We start from the raw sequence: 15652 nt of genomic DNA on the forward strand, positions 1-15652 counted from the left end.
GTAATGTCTTAATTACAATACATGTAATTTATGGAAAAGATGCCTTGAGATGGGCTGGAGTTAAAAAAAGATGGTAGATAAATTTTGAAGTTAAAAGTTTATGAGAATGCAGTGTACCAGTCCTGAATGCCTCAATACTCTCTCTCTCATTCAATGTCAGCTGAAAGCTGTTGTCTGAGCCAGTGTAAAGCACAGTGTTTCAGTTGAAAATCATAGATATGGAAAAGCTAAAACAAATCATGCTACAGGCAGTTCAGATTTGACAAATTTAGAGGACAATTTGTAAATGTTTTAAAAGTAAAACTGAATGACTTTAAAGAAATCTTTAAAATAATACTGTTTTGGACTTGTTTATTTTAGGACCAGAGACTTTTAGCTCTCATTTTAGCTTCCACCATGAAACAGGGCCGATGGCTCCGGCTACAGAAGTAACAGTACACTGAATGTACGGTTGTGATCTAAATTCGCTAACTATAATCTAAGCAGCTAGGTTGCTACCTTTAAGATGATTAATGAATTCAAGTGATTAAATACTGTTGTTGTTAACCTGTCTCCCTGTGAACACTATTAGGTCTGAATGGCTCTGTGTGACTCTTGAATGTGCCTTTCCTAAGCTCCAGAGAACAACAGATTTTGTTGAAGAAAACTGATTTTGTGATGGGAAAGAGCGGTTACCAGTGTGTACGAAGTGATTACCCCAGGGACGGGTAAGACCCTCTGGCCAAAGGGCAACCTAAGACAGGGGGATCACGCCACAAACACTGGGCATCTCCTGATGGAGATGCTTTATGTGACATGAATATATGAGTGGCGCTGATTGACTGAGTGGTCACCAGCATCAGCAGATCATTGAGAGGGGAGATGAGCTGTAAGAAGTTCAGTCTAGCCCAGAAAATGTGAGCCCCTCTATGCACTCACGAGAAAACCGCGTTGATTGTATGGCTTGTTTTTCATTGTGACAAGCGTCTACAACTATGCCAGGGGACAACACCCTGAAGAAAAGACAATTATAGCTTAAGAGCTGATCTGAATGGGCATTCAAGAGCCAGCAGAGACCATTGAACTAATAATTATCTGTTGTGGAGACAGTAACAAAAACTTTTGTAATTTTAGTGGCCTGATGGGCAAGGAAAACGCAGAGATTGTGTTGATGTTGAACTAATGTGTTAATTCTGACTCTTGTAGATCATTAGACATGACAAAGGACCATTATAAAATATGGTGGTGGCTAAAGATGAGAACAGCTTGTGATGAGTCAAGAGAATTTTCTGGAAAACAAAGGTTAGGTAAATTGAGTATTTAAACTAAAGATAACCTTAGAAAATATCATAGTATAATGTATTTTAGATTGTTGTAATTTGAGTCAAACATTTGTACTTTGACATGTGTGAACTATTAAGGATTGACCATGACTATGATTATTTTAGTTACAGTCCTAGGAGGCTGTTGAAAATATGATTTGCTTATAGTGAAAGAGATAGAGACTGCTTGAATGGAGGAAGGGATGGTACTCTGCCTGTCTTTCTGTTATCGGCCAGCCAAAGAAAGCTGAAGCAAAGTAATAATAATGCACCAAAACAATCCAGCTGACTTTTCTAAAATAAAATGAATAATGAACAGACATGCTTTGAAACTGGTTAAGAGGCCATAAAAACAATAGATAAAAGATACAGGAAAATGTAAAGTTAAAATGTCATTTAAAATGCAAATCTTTTTAGAGAAAAGATATGAATAAGAAATATGAGCGGTTCATAGTCAGGGATGAGTGTGAGTGTTAATTCATGTTTTGTACAGTATGCGTTAGTTTAGGACAACTATTCTGTCTGAATAGTGTGTATAAATTTGTCATTAACCTCTGGAAAGAGTGTTTTAACATTATAGATGGGTTAAGGCAAATGACAAATTCGAAAGTAAGCTGAGGATTGTGAGTCAATCTGATGAGAAGACAACACAGAACATAGGATGAGCTTTAAGTTGATTGATCATCGAGCTCTGTCTGTTAATTATTATTTTGGTCATTTATGATGTGCAGTAGATTTGAATTACTTTCTCGACAGGTTTAAGTATTGATGTGTAAATTAGAATTGTAAAGTCGTAGATAGCCGTCAGACATAAGTTGAGAAAAAGTTGAAGATTTGACAGCAACAAACACATAGGCTAAGTAAATATCAGATTATCCAGAGAGCCCTTAACAGTTATGTATTGAAAAAAGGGGGAGATTGTTGCTCGACTGACGTTGACGAAGTCTGCACACCACAGCCTGACCTGACCAATTGATGACCTGGAGAATGTTTGTAGATGACTGAATTACGAGACCAACAACAGGCCTGAAAAGCAGGACACGCTGTGAAACTCGGGGCCGTTGCCCCTTTAAAACAATTTGATAAGAAGATGTAATTGTGGCTTCAAGTAATATTTTTGCTTCAGAAGCAGAGAAAGATGTCTAAAGGAAATTTGGCTGAAGGACAATGTTTGGGTTAGCAAACTTTATCCAAACAAATGTTACCAAATAAATATTAAAAGAATATTGCAGTTTTCCTGTAGCTCAAAACAGTAGAGCGTTGGCGCTTGTAACGCCAAGGTCATGGGTCCGATTTCCGAGGGAAAGCAAGAACTGATAAGAATGTAAATGTGTACCTTGAAATGTGGGTCGCTTTGGATAAAAGCGTCTGATAAAAGCAAGAGAATTTTATTATGATGCACGAGATGGGTCGTGCATCAAGAGGAGGATGACAACAGTTGCCAAATATGGTTTACTAAGGGGTTCACATTTGCTGAAAGCCATTGCACAGGTGGGAAGATAAATGTTGGAAGGACAGGAAAGCCCAGGACGGGGTCAGAAGGAGCATTTGTTTCTAAAACCAGCTTGATCTTGTCATACAGAAGTGAACGGGCAGGGCAGACTGTGCCCAATGAAATAATAGCTATGGATGAATTTAACTAGTTATCCTGGCCTGGATTATTATTGTGTCAGAAAGAAAGGTGCAACACTTGCGCAGCGCATAACTTAAAATTTTTACTTTGCAGGATGTCAGAATGGATTGCATCAAACAGAACTGATTCTGTTCCAAATGTATAAATATTGTTTTGTTAACATGAGCAACGTGGGTTGAGTGTTTTTCAGGGGAAATGGACCCTGAGTGCTATTCAGTGAGCAAAATTGTCTGGTGACAATATGTTTCAGGCTGTTGAATCCACAGGTCACACCAAAGGGACGACAAGACAAGCGGCTACTAACAAAATCACTTAAGGTCTCCATTCGCAGGTGACAGCAGACAGTAAATGACTCATTCCAGTGGGGGTGCGATTGTGATCTAAGAGAAAATCTTGTAAGGATTTGAAAATGATTGGAGAGTGTGAGACCTGGTTCCAAGCATCTCACCTTAAACTATACCAACCAACATCAGCAACCCCATACGCCAACGCGAAGAATAAAGTGGGGGATCAAGGATGTGCTAGAAACATACCTCTCCTGCCGACGTTGGAAAGACCATTGCAACGGTGCGCAAAGTGTCAAAATGGTGAAGATGGAACGTCCATGGGGCAACGAACATAGAAAAATGTTGACCAATTAATGGTTGAAGAAAAGTTTTGTGATTTTATTTGATTGAATCAAACTAGTTATTGATTTGTTAGGTGCAAATGTAGAAAATCTATTAACTGATGTGTAATAAGCTATGAAAGACAGTCCGTAATTGAAGTATTAGAGTTAATTTTGAACAACTACATTGGTTAGAAGGATCCAGGGTCTGAAATGAGGGTCTGGTTCTCAACCGGAAAAACGTGATGACAATATTTATTCATTTTTAGCCTGGTTTAAGATAAAATACTTACTTATTTGATCAAAACTAATGTTAATGAGACTAAATCGTTTATCAGAGAATGATAAAGAGGAGGAATTGTTATGGAAATTTTATATTTTACTCTTTCCCATTTACTCAGATATTGTGTGGGTTTTTTTCCTTTGATTTAGCTTGTGATTCTATCTCAGTGTGCATGTATGTCACCTGGCATGAACGAGTTCCTATTCAGGAAAGACAGAGGGTTGAAGAACTATTGTCTCGATCTGGTTTTACAGGGGGGGAGCAGGAAAATAAACTAGCTCGATCTGGTTTTACGGGGGGAGCAGGAAAATTACAGGAGAAGGGACTGTATAAAAGACTGTCTGGTTTCTGTGTGATTAGGTCTTGTTCCTATCATGAGGTAGCTGTCGTGGTATTTTTGTGAACAAACCTCTTAAAGAGAATAAAACTTCTTCTCTTTAATACAATTTGACTCTGAATGTTTCTTATGCCTTGATGCTGTTTTTGTTAGTTATTGTTTTTGCCACAACAGTTACAGTTACTGCACTTGCCGTCCAGAACAAAATAGAACATCCCAATCGAGTGAAGGGATTTGTGGAAACTGAAATGGAAGCACACATCTTACCTAATTCAGACTAAAACACTTCTATTTAGCCTCACATACTGACTTTATTTGTAGTTCATACTGTTTTAATACCCTGTATTTTCTTTCTCATTTTTAGGAAAAGCACTTAAGTACCATTGTTCTCTATACCAAATGTCATACACTTGCAATGAAGCTAAAAACAACTACATCATTATGTTGATATCCAATATTTTTACAATAAAACTTACGACAAACATGTCTTCTAATATCCTCAGTTGTTGCGTATACCGAGCTGCATCGAACACATTTGTAAATTACTTTCCTTGAACCCATTGTGCGAGTTCACTTTAATACCACATGCTTTATATGCATGTTGCTGCTGATTGGACTGCAGTTCTGACACACCCACCAAACAAGAGAAAACGTATCTCAAACCCCGTTGTACACCGGTGCACGCCGTTTCCAGGAAACATGACGTTCAACCCGGAAACCGTAGCAAAACGTTGCGCACCGTTTTGAACTTGAACGTGCCCCATGTTTACATGCCTAAATGCATTGCTGCCATGTTGCTGCCATGTGATTGGCTGATAAGATATTTGCATTAATGAGAAGTTAAATAGGTGTATCTAATAAAGTGGCCGGTGAGTTTGTTTTACACAAATGAAATCACAATGGCATTGTGATGCATGTTCATTTGTTAAACTGGTCTTACCGATCAATGTGTTTGGTAGTAAAGACACTAATGAGCCACTGCAGATCCAGAGTCTTGAACGGAATCAGCACCAGATGGGTGGAGTTGTCCATGTCTACAGCACTCTCAGGGTAGATAATACGGTGAGTGGTCTTAAACCCCACATCCCTCTCAAAACCCTCTGTTGGGCCTTTGTTAATCCTGAAAAAAAGCAAATATCATTTCGGTAGAGTTTTTTTGATAGAGTATATTTAACACTCATTTTTATTAGTTTTCACTGACTTGCATAAAACATATTTGTATTTTTTTGTGGGCCAAATAATTTAAATCTTGATAAATCTTGCTATATTGTTTACATTCTTAGGACAGTTGCACACACAACAACAACAAACAATAACAAATCTACAAGAACAATACAACAACTTCAAATAAGATTGAATCATCAGATTTATTACCTTACTTTTTTTGAAAATCTGTGGGGTGACATTACAGTAGTTATTCAATACTGGTGTTGTGGAAGAATATAAAAATACCCCCCCCCCAAAAAAAAAAAAAACTCGGTCCAACTTTATATTAAGTGGCCTTAAACGTACAGTATGTCATTTTTTCCGCCGCTAGGGGTCGCTAACCTCTTACAATAACAAAGCGTTTGATGACGCAATGTTTGCTAAGAATTATGGATCTTGTCGTCAACGTCAAGCCGACCGATCTAATAATGTTTATGGATGACTGAATACATCAATGTTTTTATCATGACTGTGATATGAAGCAGGTCGGGATTGCTAAGAGACAGCTATCAGCTCCACACGCGACGGTCTATGGGAGCTCTAGGCATCTCGAAAACACTGCGCTGATATTGATTCTCGTTTTAGTTCTCCTTTTTTATCCAAAGTCTGCTTGCCATGGTCCATAATGTTTGAACGAAACAACAACAGCGTGCAAAGAACGATGTCGCCTTGGTTACTATCAGAGGGCTCTGGTTCATAGCTCTGGTTACCATGGCAGTATGAGCAGAAACCAGGGACAATGCTGTAGGATTATCCTTGAACAGTCCATGTCATATGAAACCAACACCACATTCCACAGTTCGGAACGATTCCCTAGTGAACCATTAGTAAGTCATAAAACACAGTCATGGTGGCGAGATGGCTAAAGGAGATGTCACCCCCCTTCCCCTTTTTGTGTGTGTCTAATCTCAAACCAGCGATGCCAGGACAGCAGGAAAAGATTCCTCTTTGTTCCACAAACTTAAGACCAAATGGCCAAGAACCCTGTGGTGACCCCAATGCATAAATCCACAGCCTTATCAGGAAACGAAGGATGCTAAAGCATTCTTATGGCCCAGAATCACCAGAAACCCTCAACCAGGGGACACCCCCCTTTCTGCAGTTGTAAATTCCAGAGACTTTTTGTCTCCAAAACCAATAGACTGAAATTAACCCACTCGTTGTTTAATACAAACAACGGTCTCAAAATTGCTTCCAATAAGCTGAACTGATCACCAGTATTTACCTCACATATATCTTAAGTATCATGTATATTTTATGCAACCTGTGGAGTTATTTCTGTGTGTTTAACTTTCATTACAGCCTATTTGTAAGGTTTTCTACCTCAGCTATAGGAACTAATCACCAGAAGTTGCCTCATACATGTGTATTCTCTGTAGTCTGTATGCTTTATATTACTCAAGTTAATTTTGTGTGTTAAACACTTATCACAGCTAAATCCTTATTTACTCCCACCTCAACTATGGGAAGTATATGTATTTTGGTACCTACTTGATGGGTAAATGATTTCTAGAATTTTGATATAAAGTAGATGTGTGTAGGATGCACCATATTTAAACTATTAAGTTTACTTATTAAAGCGTTTAACTAAACTCTCAGGAGTTTGGGCACACGTGATCATGTGGACTTTACGCTAATTACATGCAAGAACCGGAGAACGGGGCGTAGGTCCCGCCCAAGACAATATATGATTGGCTGTCGCACTAGGAAGGACGGGTCAGATGGACACGCTTATAACCCAATGACAAGCAGCTATGAGTTGCTTTTTGCCTTGCTTGCCTGCCTTGTGCCTCGCTTTTGCAGTGACTTTTGCTCTTGCTGACCTTTCCATCGTCCAGCGTGTATGCTTACATACTCTTCAAACCACCAAGAGCTCACGCAAAACTCATCAACTCTTCCGTAAGATCCTTCGTTGAACTTCGTCAAAGAAACCCCTCTCAGAGTCGCTCCAGACTCAGAGGAAACTCCGTTGCATAGCAACCCGCAATCCAGGAAATCCCGCGAACGAAGCGCCACCCGGCAAAGCCAACCAACCACTCACCATCGAGTGCTGTCCCTCAGAACGCACATCGACCGACTGCCAGCCAATCAGCGCCGAAGAGATTCCCTCTCCAGCAACTTCGTCACAGGGAACGCACGCGCTCAGGAGCATCTAAACGCAAGTACACAATTCTCCTAATTCTGGCTGAAGTGAACTGGTGCAAATCTTATTAAGAAAACGAACTAAGATTGAAGTGCTAGTAGTTTGATTCTCTCAGGTTGCGGTCAAGAAATAGTGTCTAACGCTAGACATTTGGGACTCCATTCACCCTCCGTTAATAACATCACTCTCTGTCACTGTTTGAATGAATGTTTGTGTGTTTTTGTTAGTTTAGTTTGTGTGTATTAGAGTAGTTCAATAAAGTCTTGGTTGATTTTACATACAAGCGTCTTGTGCTGTGTGCTTACAAGTTACTGCCTTAAACTAAAAAGATTTTGCTACCTTGCTCATATTAATCAGTTATCATAACTTTATGATATTATTACCGTAGGCCACGGGATAATATTCTGTCCAGAATTGATAAAATACCCTAATCTCAACTTATCGGTGGACGAATAGTTGATAAAGTGTTAAATATTAATTCTGAATAATTTGCATAATAATTCGGTTCTTCCCTGTAATTCAATCCCCTTTGAGTTATATTGATCTTAATTCCCTTATTAATCTTACATATTTATGGTGGAGAAAAATGCGGGCAGTTTAAACTAAATTGTAAGCACAAAACAAGTCATTTGTGATTGTATCTAATCTATTGGTCCGGAAAGATAGATTAGAGACACAGGAAAACGAGTTTTTTATTGTTGATGTGTAACGTTAAGAGCGCATAACAGGGCGTTGTGTGAATGAATGGAAATCTAAACTCACGTTTAGTTTGTATAAGTGTTTTGTTGTTATTGTTGAAACTGCAGTAAACGAATTTAAGATTGTCTATTGAGACAAAAGAAAGTCGCCTTACAGCGCACCAGGACAGAAGTAAGCGTGTTCCTTACTTTCTTCCTAAAAGGCCTTGTTATAGCTAGATTGATTAATTATTGCGTGTTCCAATATTAATTCAACTAAGCTGTCTCCCTAGGTTGACATTAGAAGTAGCTAACTAATGTACCTGTTTGTATTGACTCACTTGGTGAAGTAGATACTGTTACTCGTGAAACACTACGTGTCCGAGTCTGATTTGAATGGGAGTTTTGTTAATCTTGATCAAGTAAATTGATGCAGTAAACCCTGCATGCTGTGTTGCGTGTCCACAGAAACTGACACGAAGAATTCCGATCCGCCGAGATCGCAATAACGTTATTGTTTTAACAGTGCATCTGCAGTGCACGAAATATTTTGCCTCACTCACAAAGAGCTGAGATTTATTGAGCGCTATATCGTAAAGAATAAGCGCCCAGTGTTTGTGTAATACTGAAATGCGCCGCCATTTCATGTAATGTTTTGAACTTTGTCTGCACGCAGACATACCCACGTGCGGCTTGAACTGTATGGCTGTGCGTCACCATAGTAACAGCCGTGACACGGAAGTCTTAAAAGATTCTCGGGTTGACCCTCAAGTGCGCATGCGCGCACTGTTGTAAACAACTCAGGTGTTCACGGAAGTCTATGCTAAAGCCATTAGCCTCGTAGGTTAGCACAAGCATTGGTGTTGCTCGCTGAAGCTGGATGCGGTGTGTTGTGTAGCAGTGTTGAAATGATTTAACCTTTTCACATCTCCACTCTAACAATCTGTGAACATTCCCATTTTATGTTTTACTCTTTTTTTACCTCCCTCTCCCCATTAAAGGAATATTGACTCAGAAGTATTTAATTTGTGACGAATATACAATTAACTAGAGTTAAATCTAGGCTAATCGTAATCACCAATACCCTAAGCATTACATTGGCAATAGCTCTTCAATTGTGTAATAGGAAATCTTGACCTTCAAAGTTTAAGTAAACCAGTTACCAATTAGATCAGCCATTTTATTTTTCTTTATTTTTGTATTATTTTATTATAATTATTTTTTTTTCTTCCCTTTTTTTTTATTCCTTTATTTTGCTTTATTTATTCACTCTGTTTTATTGTTTATTTCCCATTTTCATTTGTTTTCTCTCTCATTCTATACCGTCATAAGCGGTTCCTTTGCATGTTAATTATTATTAACGCTTGGATTACACTGTTAGTCTCATTTCTTTTAAATAAATAACGAGGAACTTCATCGTTCATTTGTTTTAAATAAAGAGACGACAATAATTAAAATTTTGTTTATTTACTTTTAATTTGACATTAATTTTCTTTTATTTTTATTTTCTTTTATTTTTATTTTATTTTTGATTAATTTTGTTTTCAAAATCTCCTATTGCCAGTATTGTTTTCCCTTCCGCTCCATTTTCCCTTCTCCTATCTTCAGTGGGAGCAGTAATGTATATATTTATTGACATAAATGTATAGATAAAACACTCTGCGAGTTTAATGATAAAGTGGAAACAACTCCTTTTTACATTGTTTTATTTAGGTGTGCACCAAATAAAAGCAGCCTTTAATCGCAGTAAGGTTTAGTGGATTAGCATATTACCATAGCATAACTATTGGTCAACTAGATCCACATGCTAATTGAGTCAGTATCCCTTCCCTCACTGGCATTTAACTCCTTCCTTGTCTTTTCTGCTCTTCTCTCTTCTACCCAAGAGAGAGTATAGAGGGATACAAACTGTCACTTTTGAGTGATTTATGACCCTCTAAGCCACGCCCCCTTTTTTGACCGTGGGAATTTCCCACGCTAGCTCCTCCCACTTATGGGCTGTACGTACACCATGGGAAAATCGGACTTGTGGCACGCCTCCTTATGGGTTGAACATCTGAAGCGTGGGAAAATTTCCCACGCACAGTAGTTCTAAACAGTGTATATTAAAACTTTTTTAAGAAATAAAGACATAGTCAGAGTGTGAGATCAGTGTTGTTGTTTTTTTATTAAAGAAGACATATGTACATTTAAAACAACAGAGGTATAAGTTAAAATTATATTTTTCTCTAAAAAGAGTTATTAAAAATTTAGTTAAAGCATTAAAACATTAAAACAACTTTTCTTTTTTTCCATTTACAAAAAGATCGTTTTAAAAATGTTGACTTGTAAGCATTTAACTTTCACATAGTATTTTGTAAAACTTTTACATAAAACACAAACATTGTTAAAAACCCTTGCATTTTTACATACCCGATTGTTAAAGGACTCAGAGTTTAAAGATACATAAGTATTTTCCTTGTGGTGGAGCAAAGTGGAAAACGTCCAATCACTCCAGAGATCAGTCAGGACTGAAAGTTTCTGAAGGTAGCAGAGAGACACAGTCAGACTCCGCCTCTACCCCACCCACAACATATGTCACCGTGGGAAAAATACCCCCACCCCTTAGAGCTCAGCTTCATCTCCCAAATAGAAAACACGACCGGTCACTTCAGAGCCCAAGCTGGAAATGACCAAAGAATCAGGATGCAACGGCTCGAAGAGACCACACCCCTAACGCACCCCTCTCAAAACTGAGTGGCCAATTTCAATTTAAGGGCGTGTGTAAAAAAAATGACATCACGTGGGAATCCCCCTCGCACAGCGTCACAGTCACATGAGATGTTTAAAAAGGAGCGCAAACATGACAAGAGATACTTGTGATTTTACAAAAAAAAAAAAAAAACTTGAACAGCCATATGAAATGTGGTAAATAAACTATTATGTTTTTTGATGTCAAATAAAAGAAAGAAATGAAATTATTCATCTGCTTACGACTCACTTTTATTCATTACATATTCTTTATTTATTCGTTACACAGGAATTAATAAGACTGGAACATTTTACCAGACTGTGCACATTGGATACATTTAAATCTTTTACTAACACAAACCATCGGCTTCAATTTTTTCACAAAAAGAGACACCATAGTATCATTTTCTTAATAGATTATAGGCCTACATCATATTTAAGGAATAGAACATATAGTTTTTTAAGCCTCTCTCAACTTTCACACACACACACACACACACACACACACGTATAGACGGCGTCATAATGTCTACACGAGGTGTTATGGCGTGTGATAACATCCTGCATATTTTATTTCTTCTCTTTTTGATGGAATTGTGTGAATTAGAGTGGGGGTTAAATTCGACATATGTTTTCTACCACATGTAGAGATAAAGGGTTTCTTTGAAAATGAAGAAGGAAAAAGTGTTTTTAAAACGCGCCGTATCGTAATCTTTAAAAGGAGGTAGCTAATTCATTTGTGCACCAAGTCGGCGAAGGAGGCACATCACCGGATCGGAAAATGGCTGCAAATCATTATTATGGAACAGAAGAAGCTGAAGACTCATCGGATCAGTATTTTGATTCTCAATTAGGAGAAATCCTTAATCACCTATGTGAGTTTTTATTTTATTTTTATCATTAATTATAACCTACAAAACTGCAAAGATATCTCAACGAATGGTTTTATTTATAGATGATACATCTTTCCCACATGGTGTCTCGCCAAATGATTTTTTACAAGGTAAGGGATATATTTTTGCTATGTCTTTTTTTTTTATATATATATATATATTTACTATTTTCAAATCTGTTTTAAAGAAAAAATCAACTCACAGTGCTATTTCAACAGAACTCGAAGAGGATGCATCGGCTCATAACTCCGCCCAGGCACCGAATCCCACTAACCATCCATTGGTTGTCGATCCAGCCCCAGCCAATGAAATTTACGAGGATATCACACCCCACGTGACGCCTAGATCCCACATCTCCGGAGATTCTGGGAGTACCATATGCCAAGGCACGCAAACAGTTGAAGGCGAGGATTCTCTCCCTCCGAACCTGTCTTTGCCATCAAGAATCACCGAGACGGCTAACACCATTCACGCTTCACGTAAAGGGGTTAAACGTCTTCGAGAAATTTATGGAGAAGGATTAATCTATCCGGAGAAAGGTAAGGAAAAAAGAAAACTATTTATGTTCAACTATAATTTTTCTGTATTGAATTTTTTACTCCAAATTTTACATAATATATATATATTTTTTTTTTAAAGAAGAAGAAAACAGTGAAAGTCCATCTGTTTCATCCACAACTCAAGGCAAAAAGCGAATCGGCAAATATTCTTGTGAGAGTTCGAATTATTGTGAGAGTCCGAATTCTTCGGAAGGAGACGGTAAGATATATTTCTTGTTTTATCATATTGTATCTACATTAAATAAATCGTATAATATATATATTTTTTTTTTTGGCGGGGTCTAGAACAATTCCCCGATGAAATAGAGGCGCAAGTGTTTTTTGAATCTCAGGACTCTGTGCTGAACACTATCAATTCTGAGCGGAGAACTTCAGATACTAGTGACGAAGATGAGAGGCCCTTTACTCCGCTGTTCAACGCAAGAGATCTACATGGTTTGAATTATGCCGCTTTACGTACGGCAAACAGAAGCTTTCAACGTGTTCTGGAAATCGCAACATCACCCCTAACTTATCACCAGACCGCAGACATAGTTTCACATGCCCAGAGCGGTATTGCAGACCTTTTGCATAGACTCATTGATGCACAGGATCAACACACCATCGATTTAAGAAGTGCAGTGGAATTTTTCGCTGCCTCCCAAGAACGCGTCTTGGAAGAAAACAGACAATTACGTAACACGGTCTTATCACTCCAGCAAGCCCTGGTGGAGGTGAGGAACGATCATTCCATGCTAATAACTGTACTTTCTTTAATATCTGAAAGATTGAATGTTATCCAGAGGCAATCGAGGAATGTTTGATGCTTGATTTTGTATAAACCATTTCAGTGTTATTGTTTGAAAACCCTATGTGTGATATTGTTTATATTTAGCTGTGTGAGATTTGCATTTGTGTCTTTAGTTTTTTAAAATCTATTTCTCTGTTTTTTTTGTTTTGTTTTTTTAATCTAAGCGTGTGTGTGTGTGTGTGTGTGTGTGTGTGATTATGTTTTACTGATGGTTATGATCTATACAATTAACAACATTGTGACCTATATTTGATGGTACGCTTCTGTTTCACACAATTTTAAAAATAAAAATAAAAATAAACATATCAAAATGTTTCCTAAAAGGCAACGAACCGACTCAGAGTGTGATGAAATAAGACCTAGGTCTGAGAATAACGAAAGACTCAATCTTTTAATAAGGGAACAGTTAAGAGGTTTAAATAGTAATGATTTGTCTAATACGGAGAGATTAAATAATATTATAATTGACCAACATGATTGGTTAGAGCCGGTTATGGCTGATGGAGACGAGAGTGTACAGATGGGTAGTGGTGTAGAGACATCTCAAAATCCTACGGAACTAAGTCAGGAGGAAATAGATAGATTAATGGTCCAAGGAGGGCGCGTGGCTGATTTTACAATAACACCAAGACCGCGTTTCAACGGTGTGCAGTTACACAGACCGCTAGATCTCCGTGGAATAGAGGCTTGTGATTTTGCAGAGTACAATTTGCGCTTGCAAAATATCTTGAATGAGGTTGTGGATTTCTCTCAACAGTTTGCAGGGCGAACAGGGTATATTAACGTATCATTAGCTGGAGATTCGCTTGCAACCTCTGTAAATGCTGTTTTAACACCCGAGAGCAACCACGACGCATCAGTTTTCATAAGCCAGATAGAACAAGCCGCTCAAAGCAATCGTGACGTATCGACAGATTCGAGCTTGACATTACAAATCTCAATTGTGAGAGATAAATCTGCAGGTGGGCGTAGGAAAATCACAGACCTTGCAATAAGTGAGAGTATTAGTCGGAATAAAATGCACTTATTTAGTCCTGTAAACATCGGCAATGAAATGTGTTTGAGCTACTGCCTGGCATATTTTTTTAACCCAACATTCAGCGATCAAGAGTTGCAAACACCAGCGACTCAAATCCACACACAATGCGGTTTTACAACGTATGATAAAATAGGATTTCATGATCTAAACATTTTCGAAAGAGAATTAGGAGTAAAAATTGTAGTTTTTCACAGAGACTGTTCAGGAAAGATACAGGTTTACAAAAACACAGACGAAATTCACCCAAAAACCGTACATCTATTTAATCACGAAGGACATTTCCATCTAATAAAAAATTTGAAGGGTTTTCTTGGATCTCCATACGTCTGTCCATACTGTTTTAAAGGATATAGAGATAGGAGAACACACAATTGCAAGTTTGTTTGTAAAATATGCATGACAAACGAGTGTCGAACACAACCAACCAAAAGTAGACAGTGTCCAGACTGTCTCAGATTCTGTAAAAACATCTTCTGCTACAAAACACATAAACAAGAGGGCGCATCTAATGAAAAATCTCAATGTGACACGATCAAATTCTGCTCAAAATGTCACACCATTTATAGATCGTCAGGTGGAAAACCACACACGTGTAAATCTGACAGGTGCGTGCACTGTGATGAGGTTTTGGTAAGTGAAGGTGTTCATGAGTGCTACATACAGCCTCTAAAACCTGAACTATGCACCGAGAAATACATATATTATGACTTTGAGACTAGGTATCAGAATGATAAACATGTGGCTAACTATGTATGCGCCATGACACAGGGGGGAGAGATGTTTGAAGCCGGTGGAGCAGATTGTATCCGACGTCTAATCAAGCATTTTAGACGTCCAAAATATGCAGAATATACTTTCATAGCACATAATTCTTCGGGTTTTGATTCCTACATCCTGTTAGAGTATCTTACCGACGAAGGTTTAACTCCTAAAGTTATTCTGCAGGGGTGCCGAATCCTATATATGTACGATAGTGTGTTTAAACAGCGTTTTATAGACTCATGGCAATTCATCCCATTTAAACTCGCAAAGATACCCTCAGCCTTAAATTTGAGTGTCAGTGAAAAGGGTTTCTTTCCACATCGTTTCAATAAGCCAGAAAATGAGGAATATATCGGTCCATATCCTGCAAAAGAGTTTTATGGATATGATTCGATGCATACAGAGGAGCGTACACAGTTTGACGAGTGGTTTGCAGGTGTAGCGGGTGGCGTATTTGACTTCAAAAAAGAACTCGCTTTCTACTGTCGAAACGATGTTGTTATTCTACGAGAAGCGTGCATTCGTTACAGAGCCGAATTCCTCGCCATCACAAACATTGATCCTTTTAAATCAATAACGCTGGCAGGAACATGCATGAAAACGTTCAAAACCAATTTTCTTCCTCGCGACACGCTGGCTCTAACACACAGCCACGCATACATAAATCAGTATAAAACGTTCTCAAACGTCT

The 15652-nt window shown here is 38.1% G+C and overlaps 1 protein-coding gene across 1 annotated transcript in view; it reads right to left on the bottom strand.

Annotated features, from left to right (window-relative positions):
- The window catches only part of st3gal1l3 (ST3 beta-galactoside alpha-2,3-sialyltransferase 1, like 3), a gene marked incomplete at both ends in the record, with an annotated part of 149949 nt that overhangs the window by 54919 nt on the left and 79378 nt on the right, over positions 1-15652 (bottom strand). Inside the window, one exon of the mRNA XM_081376219.1 lies at positions 5102-5281. Within this exon, the coding sequence (XP_081232345.1) occupies positions 5102-5281 (180 nt within the window). The remainder of the gene's footprint in view (positions 1-5101; positions 5282-15652) is intronic.

Source organism: Scardinius erythrophthalmus (assembly GCF_964197995.2).
Source record: "Scardinius erythrophthalmus genome assembly, chromosome: 10".
NCBI classification, from domain to species: domain Eukaryota; kingdom Metazoa; phylum Chordata; class Actinopteri; order Cypriniformes; family Leuciscidae; genus Scardinius; species Scardinius erythrophthalmus.